The sequence below is a fragment of the Mus caroli genome, unplaced genomic scaffold (genome assembly GCF_978045245.1).
Source record: "Mus caroli unplaced genomic scaffold, Mus_caroli_1 scaffold_10, whole genome shotgun sequence".
In the NCBI taxonomy this organism is placed as follows: domain Eukaryota; kingdom Metazoa; phylum Chordata; class Mammalia; order Rodentia; family Muridae; genus Mus; species Mus caroli.
This window is the reverse complement of record NW_028227265.1, coordinates 49,634,759-49,651,762: the sequence shown is the minus strand read 5'-3', so window position 1 is coordinate 49,651,762 and position 17,004 is coordinate 49,634,759. Positions and strand designations below refer to the sequence as shown.

The window sequence follows — 17,004 nt, the reverse complement described above, 5'->3', positions numbered from 1 at the left end:
TAAAAAATAAATATTGTGAATATATTTTTCTTTCATTGGTTTCTTTTGCTTTCGGTGGTGAGAATGAGACGAGCCTCAGATTGTAATTCCTCCTCTGCTCCTTTTTCCACGTAAAAAAATGAAAAGGATAACCAAGTCTTCCTGAGACTCATGGCTTGTTCATTTTCCTCTAGTATAGTCATGAGATGGTGCACATGTCTCTGATCTAGAATGCCACAGCTACGACCAACCTCTGCTACCAATGACATGACATCATCTGCTATTCATGTAACATGAACAGGACATTTTATTTATATACCTAGGTTATTTGGCCAGTGAATTCAGATTATGTATTATATAGATGACTAATTATTGATTTAAAAAATTTGACTTACCTGTAAAAGCACTGTTCAAAGAAGTCACAGATAAGAAACACTTTTTCTTGTGACACAGACAAATAAAAGGCATGATAAAGGAACCAATTACAATTTCCAAAAAAAAGATCTTTGTTTCTACTCGAAAATGTGAATATGTAATATGAAATGTTATGCTCATTGACTAAGACCTAAAGGCAAAAGTTATTTTAAATATGAACACTATATAGGGTAAATGTCAAAATATTATAAGATATTTACAACACTTAGAAGCCAGTAAGTAAAACAAAGATGTCTTCAACCCTCTCAGTTGTTGCAATTATTGATCTCTTAGATTATCTCCATATTTCCCTTCTCAAATATTCTTTATTTTATTACAGAAATATGCCTTCAGTGAAGCAGAGCACATTTAAGATAAAGCCTATACAACCAGAACAAAATGAAGAAATATAAAAGGCCAACCTTTATTCCACTTTGAACAAGTTTGTGAATATCCAAGTAAGGCTCCTTGAACAGTTCTCCTTCTGGGGTTAGAATCTTCACGTAGCCTTCCTTCTCTAGAATGAAGAGCCGATGGGAGCCATCCCCGCTGTGCACAGCACTCACAGGCTGCCGCAGCCCACTCATGACCTCCTGGACACAGAGGCAGTTGTGTTTGTGTTTTCTAAGCAAACCAGAGAAAACCAGTCAGTCCCCCTTCTGATGGAGGGGCAAAGGGGTGCATCCAGCTTCACCAAGGTTTGTTTCCTCCAAGAACCAATGGTTTTGGAAATCAGGAAGGACTGCTAACCCGAGCATCATTTTGCTAAGTCCTACCATCTTTTCAAGGGAAAAATAACACGATATCCTTTTCCCAGAAAGTAAAAGTGAGAATCCAAATGGTTTATCCTGAAATGTCATTAGCTCATTAGCTCATCTTTCAGTGACAATAATTAAAATTTGCTTTTACTCATGATAATGAGCCTTTATGAGAAGACATTTAAGGAGAATGTTCTAAGATCTATTTATATAAAGAAAAACTGATTTGCTAATAAGTGCTGAATATTTCCATGGTGCCATAAAGCTAGCGACAATCATAAAATCCAAGTTGAACACTGTGCCCATAAAATTCCCATGAGTCACAGAGAAGCCAAGCTCATAACATAGGATTAGGAGTCTAAGTATTAAATGCACTTAAGCTATAATTTTAGGAGAGCAAACTGCTATGAAGGAAAATGACCTTAATGCATGTGGAGTCTATAGCTCCTGAGCATAAGTATATATAGGCGTGTTGCTGTCAAAACCATGGATTTGTTTTTTTTAAGAGTAAAGAGGAGAGAGAGAGAGAGAGAGAGAGAGAGAGAGAGAGAGAGAGAGAGAGAGAGAGGGAGAGAGAATAGAATTTTACAGACCTGCTGATTCCCCCCACTTTCTCGTAGTCTTCCATCTGGCCCAAGTAGTTAGATGCTGGTCCTCTGACTTGCTTTCTCGGGAAGTCTGGAAAGCATAACCCAGCATCTTTTCTTGCATAGTAAAAGCAAAATTCATCAGCAGTTGTTTGAAGAAGCCCTTTAAACAGACACGTAGGAAGACTCATTAGGACCGTGAAGTCTAGCAAAACCAGCTCACTTGAAAGATGGGGCATATGGCCAGAGACGTTTTTTAGAGACTGTACGAATAATACCAGGGAAACCCAGACTACAGCAATATGAAAGAAAAAAGCATAGAAGGAGGGATTGAGATGCCCTTTTCTTCTTGAAACACATTTCAGAGTTCCAATACAAGTATAATTTATGCTGAGTACTTTTAAAAGACTTATGTATCCATCCATATGGTGTATATGTGTGTTCCTTCATGAGTTTATATGCACTGTGTATGTGCTGGAGTCTGAGGGGACCAGAAGGGCATCAGATCCCCTGGAACTGGAGTAAGAGACAGTTGTGAGCTTCCAATTTGGTGCTGGAAACTGAACCTAGATCCTCTGCAAGAGCAGGAAGTGATGTTTACCACTGAGCCATCTTCTCCAGGCCCTGTTCTGGTTACTTGAAAGGCTATATGAAAGGCATGTTATAAAAGCCCAACGGTAAATCTTACTGCATTTTTTTTTAAATCTTAAAGTTCCTGTGTTGACTCTCCTCGAGCTTCCTCACTGATCCCAGCTTACATCTGTGAGCTGACCTCATTGCTAATTAGTCTAATTTTTCTACAGTACTAAATACCTTCCTAAAAAGAACACATGACAAGTAGTCTATTGTTTGCTAATTCTCTTAATGCAATGCATTCACAGGGAGATAACAAGAATCTCCATATTAAATTAATGACCCACTGTGCAATCTTTAAGCAAGGAATTGATGCTAGGAGTCAGCATCTCATCTCAAGTATTTTGAAGGCTTTTTTTTCCTTGCACTTTCCCCCTAAAGGATAATGATAGTATATATTTAAGTGATCTCTTCTATCCTCTTAAGAAGACAAGCTGACACCCACCTGAACAAAAGCATGATAGATTACACAACAGATTTACTAAGCAGGTGGTAAGATAAAGATTTTTTTCATGTTATATTAAAATTGGTTTGTGTGTGTCCACACGCGCATGTGTGTGAGCACAGATGGAAGTGTACAGGTCAGAAGCCAGCATTTGGTGTTTTCCTTGACTGTCCCACTCCTTAGTCTCTCAGTGACCGTGAAGCTCCAGAATTCCATGATACTGGCCACCTAGTGAGCACCAAGGAGCCTCCTGTCTCACTCTCCACATCTCTGGGGTTGCCCCTCATGCCTCTGTGCTCAGCTTTTTACATGCATACTGGGGATTGATCTCTGGTCGCTATATAGCAGGCACTTTACCAGCGGAATCATTCTCCCAGCCCCGGGGTCTGCAATAATTTTTATAAGTACAGGTCTCCTTGTGTATGAAATTAAAAGCTTTAGGCCAGAGGGAAAATACAGAAAAATTTGACATCTATATTTGAGGTAATAAGATCCTGGTTTTATTGTGCTTGTCACTAAGATTGCATCTGTATTCTAAGTACACTTTTATCAGGATCTGGGCTAAGGATATAAATGCTGGAGTAATTGCCCAGCAACTCAAAGCCCAGGCTTGATATTAACACTGCAAACAAACAAACATACACACGAAACCTCTGCTTGATCTGTTTTTATCAGAGTCAGCTCGGGCAAGAGTCTTTAATGATCCAGAAAAAGGTCTCTCGCCCGCTTCTCTTTACTATAGTGAAGTTCTCTTTTTTACATTACGACTTGATTTTTTCACTTTGCCTGCTAGTCTTGGGATAAAAGCATCAGATAACTTAGTCGGAGTTTAAAAATCATATAACAAATTCAGGTTTTGTATTAATTTCTAAGAACAAGATTTGGAGCTCAGCCAAGCAAGGTTTATTGATAGAGTTTGCAAGACACTCAAAGCTCTCTTCCAGTGAGCTTGACCTGGGTCAGCCCAAACCTCTGAACAAACCAACCTTGGGGTGAAAGTGTCCCATGTGATAAAGTATGGGATACATTTTGACCTCATTTTTGGGTGAAATATATTCCCTTAAATTGTTGACAGGACTCTTCAAGAGCAATTTCTGTTTAGGCTGTTGGGAAATGGGGAAGGCCAGAAAAAGTGTGTGCCCTCAAGGGTGTATGAACACAGGTATACAGGTTTCTGTATGTGCCCTCAGAAGGTGTGTGTACACAGGTATGCAGGGTACTGTGTGTGCCCTCAGGGATGCAGGGGATGGGAAAGGAACCAGAGGATGCTCTTTAGTAGGGGCAATGAGGAGGTTTTCTTCCTTTGAAAATCTGGTACCATCAGATACAGAAAGGAACAGAGAGTTTATTCATCTTCAGGAATTCACTGTAAAACATAAGTTTCTCCGCTCACTCTTCAGTGGTGAGCACCTAGTTGAAAACTAAAAATACTAAAAATAAGTCTGTTTGAGTAAAAATTTAAAAAAAAAATGAAGTTTGCTTTAAAAGCAATTGGGTATCTACAAACTCGTACCACTTTGAGAGGAAATTAATAAATGCAAGAAACTATCTGAAAGCACTTTTAAGAGCAGTATATACTGGGAATAAATATTAGGAAATGAGAATAATTTTCTAATAGAATATCTTAGCATTAAAGGATAAAGTATCTTCTTAAACTTGTATATTTAGATGTCCTGATCCCTTTGGCCAAGCACACACCTTTGGTTGTAGGAATTCACCGGAGAGCCTTTTACTGAAGGTATGTGTTTAGCTTGGCCTGAATCACCACACTGGTCAGGTCTACAAATGCAGAAATACTTGAGTATTCTTTTAGCTGTATTTGCTAAACCCTTGGTTACTAATCAAGTATTCAGACTTCATAGCCATTTTCCAAGATGGTGAATCCAACCCTCTATTCCACACAGCATCCTATAAAAATACTGGCCTGGGAAATACTCCCCAGAGTGTACTAACTTTTCCAATTTATTTCTCATTATGTGTTTTTGAGACGTTATCTTTTACCCCTATGTTCATCCATCTTGATACTGGAAAGGGGAGGAGCTGCTGAGGCCTGGGAAGAAGGGGAGGAACCTCTGAGGCCCTGGGAGGACGGCTTTCCATGTGTCCATTCTGTACCTCCAGCCTTTCTCCCTGGGACTAATAAGACACATGTGTTAGGTATCTGATGGAGTCAGAACTGGGGAAACTCAATGGACTCAAACCCTTGACCTTGGCCTCATTAGCCACAGGATTAAACCAATTGAACTAATTGGGTACAGACCTTTCACACGGCTGGAACTGACTGCTGGGACGTGACTGTCTAGAAGTGATAAAAATCATTACAATAATAGGTACAAAGAATAAAGCAATGCCAATGGATGTCTCTATGTGCCTTTCTCAGAGTGTATTATACCAGCTTTAATGAACACAAAATATCTATTTGGCTCATTCAGGCCAAAGAAAGACCCACAGGGTCTTTCTGGATTTGGGCACTGAAGAAATTTTAGGAAATTGCCTTTCTCAGTGAGTCCACAAGTGGAGAACATTTTGATTGATAGTCTAGAGAAATGCACAATTTTACTGCTTTTAAATCTCTTTTCTACATTTTAGGAAATAAGGAGCTCCTGATTTTATTTATCTATCAGAATTTTTTACAAAGCACATTTCTTAGGTTTTCGTCCTCTTCGAGATTTTGATTTGTAGAAAGAAGAGGGCATTGGTAGGAGCAGCTGGGGTGCTGTGATCCAGTTTCTTATAAAATGAAATCTCAAAGTTGTCTTTGTAATCAGCTCTAAAGCCCCAGTGAGCCAGAAGCTGGGCAGGGGCTGGTTGGGAGGACTTGTGCTTCGTTCATTGTTCATCACACCTTAGGAAATGGTACCCTACCTGCTAGAACTCAGACCGGCTAATAAATCAATGACCATAAATGCCTCAAAAAGTGTGTGCTATTATGACTCACTTCGGGATCAAGTATTTAAAAGTACTATCAGCTTGTGACCTAAGGAAAGGCTGTCCCTCTAAGGCTTGCTGCTAAACTCTCCCTGGGTCTCCGCAGCACTCTCAGGCTCTCTCCACCTCTGGAGTCTAGCTTTCATGTGGGTTATCTTTCAAGGCAGCCTGGGTGGCCGAGAAGAGCACTTGACATCTTGATGCACTTCAGCAGCTTTACATATACACAAACTTTGTAGAAAAATAAATTTGTCATTCGTCACCACATACGCTGATCTGGGAAGTGACGCACTTGCAGTTCGGGCCCAGGGCGGTTTGCTGGGCTCTATCTTTCGGTTGCTCTTGTAGACTTGTTTTGCTATTGTCAACACTAAAATAACTTCGACTGTATAAAGACCACCATGGGGGAGTCTGTGGATCTAGCATGCTGCGTTTGCTATGAAGTGATAAAGTTAAATGAAGATGCCAAGCGCTGGTATCAGTTTCAGCTAATGGTTGTAAAGGCAGGAAGTCTGCCACAAACCCCAGGCTTTCCAATCTGTTATCACTTCTCTGTGGGCCAAGGAGCTACTGTGAGCAGTTCCACTTTGCGTTGAGGAATGTGATAAAGGGGGATACAGATAGTTTAAGAAAGGTCAGAAACATGGCTACAGTTTATAAAAACAATACTATTCTCACATCCAGACAGAGTTAGGTACATATCATGCTATAGGCAAAAGCAAGCAGACCTAAAGTGTTTATTATTTATAAGAGAGTTCTATCAATTTTTTTTCTCTATTTTTTGTGAGTCTGAAAAGTACTAAGATGTGTATAGCACTTTCCAAGAACCACCTGAGTCACAGCCTGCTGCACTCAGGCTTGCCTCTTTCTTAAATACCATTTAGTTTTATAAATGGTTCATCGGATTGATTTACGTGTGAACTTTTACGTGTGAACTAGTACTAAGAACCTGTCTTGTTAAATTATGTTCTTCCTTCATGTTTATTTCTCTAATTAAAATGACAACTGCACAATTTATAAATGTGTGTGTGCCTCTGTTGTGTGTAGTGTATGTGTGTGCGCATGCGTGTGTATGAAATGGCTAGCAGTTAATGTCGGGTATCTTCCTCAATCCCTTTCCATCTCACTGAACCATACAGACACCTACTCTCAAGCAAGCTCCCGGGATCTGCCTGTGTCTGCGTTCCCTTCCCTCGGTTTCACATGCTCATGGCTATGTGCGCCTTCCTCCCACACACACCCCCCCCCCATGGATGCTGAGGATCTGAACTCAGTCCCTCTGGCATTTGTGGCAGGTACTTTGCCGACTGAGCTGCCCTCGTCCTAGGTTATACATTTTTGATGGTGCCCGTGTTAATTCTATGTTTATTAGGGTCTGGAATGTGATGGCAACCTGGTGTCCTGTGACACCCTGTGCAGAAGAGCTTCACAGCAAGTCTGTTGTTTTCTCGTCATACAGCATTGATTAAACAGGAGAGTTGGGTCTCAGTTTCTCTCTCTGTCTAGAGGACAGGACTTCAGCGTTCTACCCACTGCATGGTTTCTAAGGCATGAATTAGCCACTGTATGTGAAATGCTTGGTTAGATGTCACTTTTGGGAATTCATACTCACACTTTATCCAAAGAAATATCTATAAAGCCACTGGTGCTCCCTTATCCGGGGCCGGTTATATATTAGAGGGAGAGACTGTCCTACTCATGCTGGTAGATTACAAAAAAAAAAAAAAAAAAAAAAAAGGTTCTAACAGGAAATGTTTGTTGTTGCTGGGGGTATAATTCAGAGGGTAAAAATGAAAAGACAGAAAAGGTTTTACTGATAATAACCGAGCCTGTATAAAGTTATGCTGATAATCCAATGTGTAAAAATTTTACCACTTAGGATTTTACCAAGAAACTTAACCCCATTAGAACAAAACCAAACTGTCAGCTCAAACTGCAGTGCTCTCTTCCACGGCAATAAAAAGGAAGAGTTTGGGAAAGCTGGTTATGACGTAAAATAAGAAGGAAAAGCACGATTTACAACTCCTGTAAACAAACCTTGAAGGACAGGGATCTTATAAGGGCTCTTAGTAATGTTTTAACTTCTGCGTATTTGTTTGTTGTTTGAATTTTGTGTCGTATTTTTTTGTTTTGTTTTGTTTTGTTTTGTTTTGTTTTGTTTTGTTTTGTTTTGTTTTTACCTGGAATATGGCCTCGGCAAGTATAAAAGAATTCTTTGCAGTAGTCCTTGCAGAGAAGCGGAAGTGCTAGGTCCCCATCCAGGACATCTCTTTCAGGTGTGTAGAAGAGGCTCTGGGAATGGGGGGAGCAGGGAGCGCATTGGATCTCCTCCAGCAGCCTGCTGCATTCTGAGTTGTTGGTGGCAGAAAAGATCTGAAAGCCACAAATCAAATCGGAAACACATCTCGTTAGTCATGCAAAACGTGAGCTCTGTCAGGTTTTCTCCCCTCCCCCGACCCCCACCCTTCAATCATGGGAGCATAGAAGTCGAATTCAGAGAGGAAGAGTGACTTTGTCACAGCATACAGTTTCTCAGAAGGACACACGTTATCTCTGAGGCCAGAGTAGGGAGACGAAGGTCAGAGGAGGACACACAGAAGCTCTTCTTGTCACTGCAAATCCAAATGTGTGGATTTGTCCTTCTGCTGTTAAATCGAAACGTTTATAGACTGTGGAATGCTTGCTCCATTTCCTCTGACCCAGAGCATATATTGAATCGTATTTACCTTAAAAATTAGATACCTTTACCCAAGTGTGTCCAAAGTGTGATTTAAAGACATGGCTCATCCGTGTCATGAATGAAAAGTATATTTAATTCTTAAAACCCCTTATATGATTTCAAAACTGTGCTTAAATAGCATCCTGGTAAGATTCTACTTGTTTTCAATCTGCAGACTACACTAGGCACTGCCTTTTGTGTTTTATAAAAACACCCCAAGCTGAACCAAACAGGCTTAAGACTCATTTTTAACATTCATTATATCTTAGCCAGGAAAAAATTTCTAGCTAGCTCCCTAGACATTTTATATGCATGATAGATATAGAGTTAAATGAACATGCTCTTGTATAGTGAGTAGTGAATTTTAGTGGAAAAGAATACTTTTATCATTATTCACTCAATGATATGTCCTTTATATATCAGATCAATTCAAAGGACTTGATGATTCCTTGAGTTAATAACTTGTAGGTAGTTCGGGTCTTAGCATCAGTGTTCACTTGAAAACCTGATTTGAGGAAGCCTTCAGCAAGTATAAGGGATAGTATTAGCATAATATCTAAGAAATAAAATTAATGCTACCTAAATCAAGCACTAGTTTCCCCATGTGCACACTACAATATGCCACAGCATGTATTTATTTTATAATGTTTCCATGTAGACTTCTCCTTGAATATTTCTCTGGAACAATGCCTTAAAATTAAAAGTTTGAAACTTTGGGAAAATGTTTAGCTCTTTAAAACAGGTATTTATTTTACATGTTAAGGTAATTTGGATAAATAATCTAGCCAGTGTTTTTCTGGATTACAACATCACAAGGGTCTTAAAAGAAAACCTATTCCTAAAGGACAAGGTGGTTGAAAATCAAATTGCTCTGAGTATTTCAGAGTCTAAAGAGGCTACTCTAGTTCAGAAAAAAAACATGTGTATATTATAACTACTTAGAGTATTCAAGAGTTATTAATCATAGTTGCATTTACATTTTAATTTTTATCAGTTTATTTAAGTGACAAGTGACTAAATGGTCCAAGTTTTCTAAAAGAAAACATACACCAGACACTTAAAATTTGCATTCCAAGAATGTTTTTAATGTCTTTTATTGACCAGCTTGGAGACCTCACAAGATCTATTCAGTGTACAGCTTGGTTCTGTTTGTTTCTCATATAGCAAACCCCCGAGAACTAAGCAACAGCAGGGAACTGAAGCCACCTCTTCTGCTCCCAGAAGACTGGGCTGTACTTACCTTTGCTTTTATGGAGATGATCTGTGTTGCCTTTTTTTTTTTTTTTTTTTTTTAATAGCTAATACAGAATGATCCCATGTCCCCTCCCAGCTGCTCTTCAGGAAGAGCTTGCTTTTAATGCCTAAAGAATTTTGTCTTTTACAATTTTTGGAATGTGTCCTGCCCACAAGATCCCTCATCAAAAGTCTCACAAATAGGGTTCAATAAATTATTTGAAATCAAGTAGAATATTATTCTTGTTAAAGTTTGACGCTGTTCCGGCCCAGCAGGATGGGAACATTTTACTCTGTGTGAGGTCTGCAGTATAAACACCTATTTGAAGATAGATAGAGCCATCATTCTGACTTTGGTTTCAATGAACCAATAGTCTTACTGAAGTCAATTAAACTGACTCAGTTCAAGTAACAACAGTGGTTGAGACCGATGAGTACTGGTGTGCTGTGCGCAGAGGGAGGAGAGCTACCCCCTCTTTTCTTTCTTTCTCCCCTCCAACATGTCCATGCCAGGCATACAGGTACTTAACTTTATGCCTGACATTGCCCTGAAGCTTAAAAAGAAATTTAGATTAATTTCTGGTTTCAATTTTTAAAAACCAAGTACAAAGCCATCAAGTTATAGTGGCTTAGCTAAATATACTTTGGAAATCGTGTAACTCTTGTAAACATGATTACAGCCAGCCTAGGAAGAACCGAGGCTGTGGCTGACTAATCTATAACATTTGGCAGTTCTTCCTTTAATCTTTAGTCAGGGGAAAGTGAAATCTATGCAAGAAAGGTAAGATAAGTTGGAGTCTACAGAAAGCCCATGACTGCAGCTTATCAGCAGAGAAATAGGTGGCAGAGACCCCCTTATATTTCTCTTTATTTATCAAGTAACTAAACAAAGAGGTAAAAGAGAACCCATGTGGGTCCCATAAAAGGAGAAAAGGAGAAAAACATGACAGTATATTAAGATGTAGCTTTAAGATCACTTGGTCCACAGAAAAGCAATTTCTAAAAAATCATATGCCTACAAGACTGTTCAGCTGTTGGGCAGAACACACGCGCGCCTCTGGACTATAGTGCTGGATTATGTCATTAAAGAGTTCAGTTTCAATTTTAGGCTAATATGTAAATAGATCATTGTACGAAGGCAGCTGTTAAAGGGACCCCGGGATGAGTTATTTGTTTAGTTGGATGTGTTCAACAATAGCCTTTGTCCCTGCAAGGGCCAGAGCAAACAAGTGATTGTAAAAGGGCACACTTGAAAACAATTACTTTTCACCCATTCCTTGACAGCTTTGGCTGTGAAACCACCAGGGCAGGGGGGGAGAGAGAGAGAGAGAGAGAGAGAGAGAGAGAGAGAGAGAGAGAGAGAGAGAGAGAGAGAGAGAGAGAGAGAGAGGCTGTTCCTCTGTGACTACAAGTTAAGTTTAAGAACTGGAGTATTTTGATAGGGTGTGACAAGAATTAGATCCTTTTAGCATGCTGTATTTAGGGTCTACAACAATTTTGCTAAGACAACACATCCTACTAAATTTTGGCATCTCTTATGCGTTATTGTAGTTAACACATAACATTGTTATATTACCTAACATTATTAAAACCTACAAGGAATTCAAACATACGTACATAGTAATAAAGTCTGAGAGACGGAACTAAATGTTAGCTCACTAAAGCACATTTGTTAGGCACACTCGATCTGCTGAGTAGTTTCTCATTATCTGTTTGTCTTAGAAATTTCTTCCCTCAGGACACTCTGCATAGTACTACTTGTCTTGAAAAGTTGATGAAATGTAAAAATCTTTTCAGGGAGTATTTTTCTTTTGAAAAAATAACAGTAACAAATGGCTCATTAAAATAGCCCTCCATCTCTCTTGTATGCACATTTATAAAATGAAACCCTAACATACATTATAATCCGGGAAGGCTTATGGGGGGGGGGGAAGGGAGACACTGATGTTTATTATAAAATAACATGTTTTACAAACTATTAAAAAGTGAGAACGTAGGTCAAGAATCTATGGGTATGGCTGTACCCAATCTCTGCCTTGAACAATTTGAGTATTGTTTATAAACCACTTGCAACAGAGCAGCACAGGCTGCTGGATCCAACTTGGTCCGCACGTTTTTCCAAACAAATCTGGTGGAGTCTGGTGGAGATTGGAAGGGCTTAGACGGGAACATACACAGCTAACACAGCAGACCTTGCCTAAATAATGATTTTCCTTAAGGTTTTTTTCTAATGTATCTTCCCTTAAGGATTATAATCTACACCCTCCTCCCCCCCAGCCCCCCCCCCCCCCAGTCTTCTCTCTCGCCCCTTCTCCTCACTATAGAACAAAGTTTGCATTCCACATGTTTCTGGAAGAGGTCAGCACTGCAGGGGGGCTCTGAATCCTCTTCATATTCGCAGCATACATGACACCCAGGGACACTTCATGGGGAGTATATATTTCTACACCTTTCTCTGAGTTTCCCCCTTGAGGATGGGGGTGGGGACTCCCGGGAGAAGCCTTTAAGATGCTCAGGACTGAGCTGTTTCTGTAGCTTCATTCAATTAGGAGCCTGGGGCTTAATGACATTGTTGTGAATAAAATGCTGGACTATCTGTTCCCCATCTCAGACTACGGCTGCATATGGTAAGAATAAAGAGCGAGCCTCAGCTGAAACCCGCACGAGACAGCTCTCACTCATCTGGGAACAGAGTGGGCCGGACAAACGTTCCCTCAAAAGGCATGGACATTTGGACGGAGCTGGCGACTGGAAGAGAATGATGTTCTCTAGTTTCAGCCATTAGTGAACCAACTAACAAACACAATGGCGGTGTTGTTATTCCCTGGCCATAAGCAACAGGGCGCTGTGTGTGGGCAGCAGTTTAGTAGGGAGGAGGATAAGCCGACCCCTTTTTGTCCTATTGATTTTTTTCCTATTTGCATGACTTGAGCAAATTAAATGATGCAATATGGCTTTTTGTTACAAAACAAAGTGAGAGGTACCACCCAGACACATATGTTGATTCGCAGGAGCTGTTTACATGATAATAGGGTGAAATCTACCGTGAACTGAGCATAAAAATTAGATTCAGCTTGGGCAGTTTTTTTTTTTTTTTTTTTTTTTAGTGCCTGGGCCAGCAAGAGTGGAGCACAAGTTTTCCAAGTGTCTCTCAGACCTTGACAACTGCAGGCTTGTAACAGAGGAATTCTTAATTAAACCTAAAATGGGCAAAGAGAGGGGGAGCAGAGACACCTGATTGTTTATCTCCCCGTGCAGTGATTGTTAATGACAGGATCCCACAGACAGCACACAGCACAGCATCCCATGTAAAAATAAATCTGATGCAGAATCAAGACCAGTGACCTCTTGCACTCGGGGCAGATACTTCTTGGATAAGCTAATCATGCATGGGAAGTTCATATGTCATCACTCAGAAATATGTTTCCAGACAAGATCCTCCTAGACTACGGAGTACCAGTGAAAACCTGCATCCACGATACAAGAAGGAGAAACCACCGCGTAAGAAGGTCCAGCAAAATCTCTCAAGTTCTTCAGTACCAGGAGTTCCCTTCTCCTGACTTAACCATTGTCATGCACGCTAGACCCTTCAGATTGGGTTTAAGATCATAAACCAACAGAGTCCTGAGAGCCTTTATAATTCAATCTGCTCGCTAGTTAGAGCACGTGGAGAAAACTGAACAAATCTTTTTTTGCCCCCAGAAAAGTAAACCGGAAACCACAGCCACCCTAATTTACAGTTCCACCTCACCAAGTGCTCCATTTGATCCAAAATACAGCTAATCCCGATTCTTTTGAAATATTTGCTCAGACCAGGACGCGGGTACCACAAAAAAGTCTCTCTCTATAGATAGGCAAGTTTGACCAGCATCCCCACAACTGACTCCAGAGTAGGAAGAACTATCCATCTGTACACTGCTGAGAACACACACCCAAAACACTTAATCACCTTAGAAAAGTTATCACAACTACCCACAACTACTTATGTTTGGACTCTCTTGCAGTTATCAGCATCTCAGCAAGCTACACGTAAGAGGCAGGGGACTGCCTACCTTGTTCTCCAGACGCCCCAATCCAGGGCTGTCACTCTGCAGGCAGCAAGATACTCGTGGGTAGAAGCCACCACACAGAATCTCTCCTCCACTGAGCAGCTCCAGCTGGGACATCACCCGCCTGTCCCTTCTCTTTAGGCGCTTTGGGGGGTTCCCATTCAGGCACCTTCTCCTTCTCGCTCCGCTCCCTTCGCTCCTTTCCCCAAACTTCGCATCTCCTTCAAAGAAGCCCAGAGCCACGGCCAGCAGTAGCAGCTTAAAGGAGAGCATCTTCAGCATCGTCTGCCCGGAGCAGCAAGGGCAGGACGCGGGAGGATGGGGTGGGGGAAAGGCCACTGCCCAGCAGGGGCACTAGGGCGCAGCTCCAGGAGAGTGCTGCGGGGCGGCGGGACGCTCTTGGGGGCAGAGGGAGGTGGCTGGGAAAGAAAGATGTAGAGCTATGCAACTTTGCCTTAGGGCAGCCGGAGCAGCAAGATAAAGTGCAGATGACACTTGTTCGCAGCCTTGCCAGCGTCTGTTGGGTTAGGGGCTTTCCACAGCGGTTGGGAAGTGGGAGGAGAAGGAGTTGGAAGAAGAGGAGGAAGGAGAGGAGAAGAGAGTCATAGAACTTCGCTTGTCCGCTGAATGGGAGTTGTTTAGGTGAGACAGTAGCAGGAACCGAAAGGGCGGCGGTGGCGGCAGCTGGCCGGGCGGAGGCAGGGTCGGTGCTGGGCTCGCGAGGATGCTGAGGTCTCCTCTGCCGGCGGCTGCAGCTTCTCACACAGCCTCTCATGTTTCGCTCCCTCTTTTCTTCTTCTTTTTAACTAGCGCGCGGGGAGGTGCTGCCACCGCGCGCCCCTTGACGTCACCGGCGCTCGCGCGCCCCCGCCCCGGGATGGGGGAGAGAGGAGGGGGCGGTCCAGGAGCTAGCGCTCGCCGGGGCCCAGGGTGGCCTCCGGCTGCGACGGGGCGGGGACGGAGGAGTCCAGAGGAGAGGGGGGGGAGGGACGGGGAGCCCTCCGAGCCAGCCTCTGGGGCTCGGAACCTGGAACGCAACCGTGCCGGGGTGGGGGTGGCCTGGCCATGATGCCCAGCCTGGTACGTTGCTGCCACTCAAGAAGATGGGGCTGATGCTCCCAGATGGTGTGAGTAAAAGGGGACAACGAAGAGGTGAGAAGGGAGGAATCTTTGCCTGGCTTTGCCCACCGGGTCTGGTTCCCTCAGCCCAGGGAGGGATGGACTCAGTCAGTGGGCTGGAGCTGGCGTCTGGGAGCTTGTCCGTGCCTTTCCCTCTCTGGCAGGCATGAATAAATGCTGCTGGTCTTCAGTGATCCTGGAGATTAAGAGAGGAGAAAGAACCCAGATGCTGCAAGTTTCTTGTGTAGGCTGAGGTGGTTTGGAGACTATTGCAAAGGGCCACCCACAGGTCCTCACTGAAGTTCTTGGAGGCACTGCAGTGGGCACAGAGACACATGTGCTTAGAAGGGTTGGGTATCCCAGAGAGGGCTGAATCTGAGTCCTTCTCCAGGCTTATGCAAGATGGCCTAAAGGGGCCACCTGTACACCCAGACTAAGTCGTCTGGAAGACACCTGTAGATATCTCAAACTGGCTGTACTGTGTGCATTTATAAAGTACATGTTACGCACACACCCCTGGGCACAAACTTTCTGGTGTGCAAATATAGAAGAGGAAGAATTTAATCTCCTATGTAAAGTATAGAAACACAAGCCCCACACAACTCTAAAAGTACAAATAAATTTCCCTTTTCCCTAACTGGATAAGTTCTGCTTAGAGCATTTCTAGAAGGATGTCCATATTATTAAGAGCTATGATTTCACTTTTACTGGAGCCCCGTGGCATTGGAACAAACTTCCCAGGAGCTGCACACGAAATGTGACATGTGCTTTTTTTTTTTTTTTTTTTTTTTTTTTTTGTCTATTTGGGAACTTCACAGGGAAGCTGATTTCCTGGTAGATGGCTTCTGATGAGGGGATAAGGCTGTTTTTCCCATTTTGGCAATAGAGGAATGTTCACCATATTTGGAAACAGATTTCATGAAGCCCCAGTGAAAGTTGGTGGAGGTTGAAGCTGGTAACTGATGGCGTTTAAAGTGCTATCAGAGGCTGGGTGAGCCTCATCCCTGGATGCTGGATTACATTTTATGTGTGAAGTTAAGAGTTTCTAAAGCAAGAGAAGTGTCCTGTTAGAATAAACCTAAAGGCTGCACAGACATTTGGCTTAGCCCCCAGCTTTAGCAAATGCCCCGCCCCCCAAGCCCTCCAGACTGCCCTGCATCACTCTGGACCTGTTACTGAAAAAACTACTCTGGTCCCCGTGGCTAACATTCATCCTGCCTAGAAGTCTTTGGATATCAAATACATCACACTAAGGATTTTAAGACTTTGAAAAGTCTCACGTTTGAAGCTCTTGATATGAGTTCTATCAAAAACAAGCTTCTGGCATAATTCCTTGTAATTCAGATCCCAGAACCCGTCTACATGGGTTTAAGGTTTTTAATTCCTAAATTCTGGTTTAATGTCTTTCCCTAAAATGAAAATCCTTCTAAAATATGTCAGTTGTTCAAGCTTCCACTCCTAAGTGATAAATTCATGTTAATACTGTTGGGTCAGGGACTCTGTGCTGAACACTTCCAGGTTAAGCCCACTTGACATAAATCAATACTGGGTTTTAGAAACTTACGATTCTGTTATAAGGTATGATCCTAAATGTCAAGGGGCAGAACATTTATAAATGATCTAAAGGAGACAAAGTTATTTCCTTCTTTACTTCTTAGGACAAAGTCTTTGGTATCAAAGACTGACCTTTAAGAATGACCTTGAACTATTGATGCTCCTACATCCACATACTTAGTGTCAGGATCGTAAACAAAGACCATTATGCCTGCTTGAGGCAGTGCTCAGAAGAAGACCCCAGGGCTTCTGGAGATGATTCTCTGATATACTCATGGACAGGTACCTAGTCCATTCATCATCAGAGAGCCTGTCTCAGGCTGTTGATAGGGGCAGATGCAGAGACCCACAACCAAACATCAGGCAGAGAGCAAGCCCAGGTTAGAAATCTCTTTTGGTTCCCTTCCCTTTCAGCTTGGGAGTTCAGGGAATCCCAGGGAACCCAGAGGAGGAAGGGAGGAGGAATTGTGGGAGCCAGAAGGGTCAAGGGCACCAGGAGAGTATGGCCTGAGGAATCTACTAAGGAGGGCTCATGAAAGCTTGCAGAGACTGAAGCAGCAATCATGGAGCCTGCAAAAGTCTGCAC

At 42.3% G+C, this 17,004-nt stretch overlaps 1 protein-coding gene across 2 annotated transcripts in view; it reads right to left on the bottom strand.

The window, feature by feature from the left end:
* The window catches only part of Hhip (hedgehog interacting protein), a 90,466-nt gene extending 75,941 nt beyond the window's left edge, over positions 1-14,525 (bottom strand). For both annotated transcript variants that reach the window (XM_021170103.3, XM_029480876.2), the window contains exons 1-4: positions 13,749-14,525; positions 7,925-8,117; positions 1,745-1,901; positions 816-1,017 (exon numbers count right to left, since the gene is read on the bottom strand). In XM_021170103.3, the coding sequence (XP_021025762.1) occupies positions 816-1,017; positions 1,745-1,901; positions 7,925-8,117; positions 13,749-14,027 (831 nt within the window). In that variant the 5' untranslated portion in view covers positions 14,028-14,525. The remainder of the gene's footprint in view (positions 1-815; positions 1,018-1,744; positions 1,902-7,924; positions 8,118-13,748) is intronic.
* Positions 14,526-17,004: the final 2,479 nt, after the last annotated feature.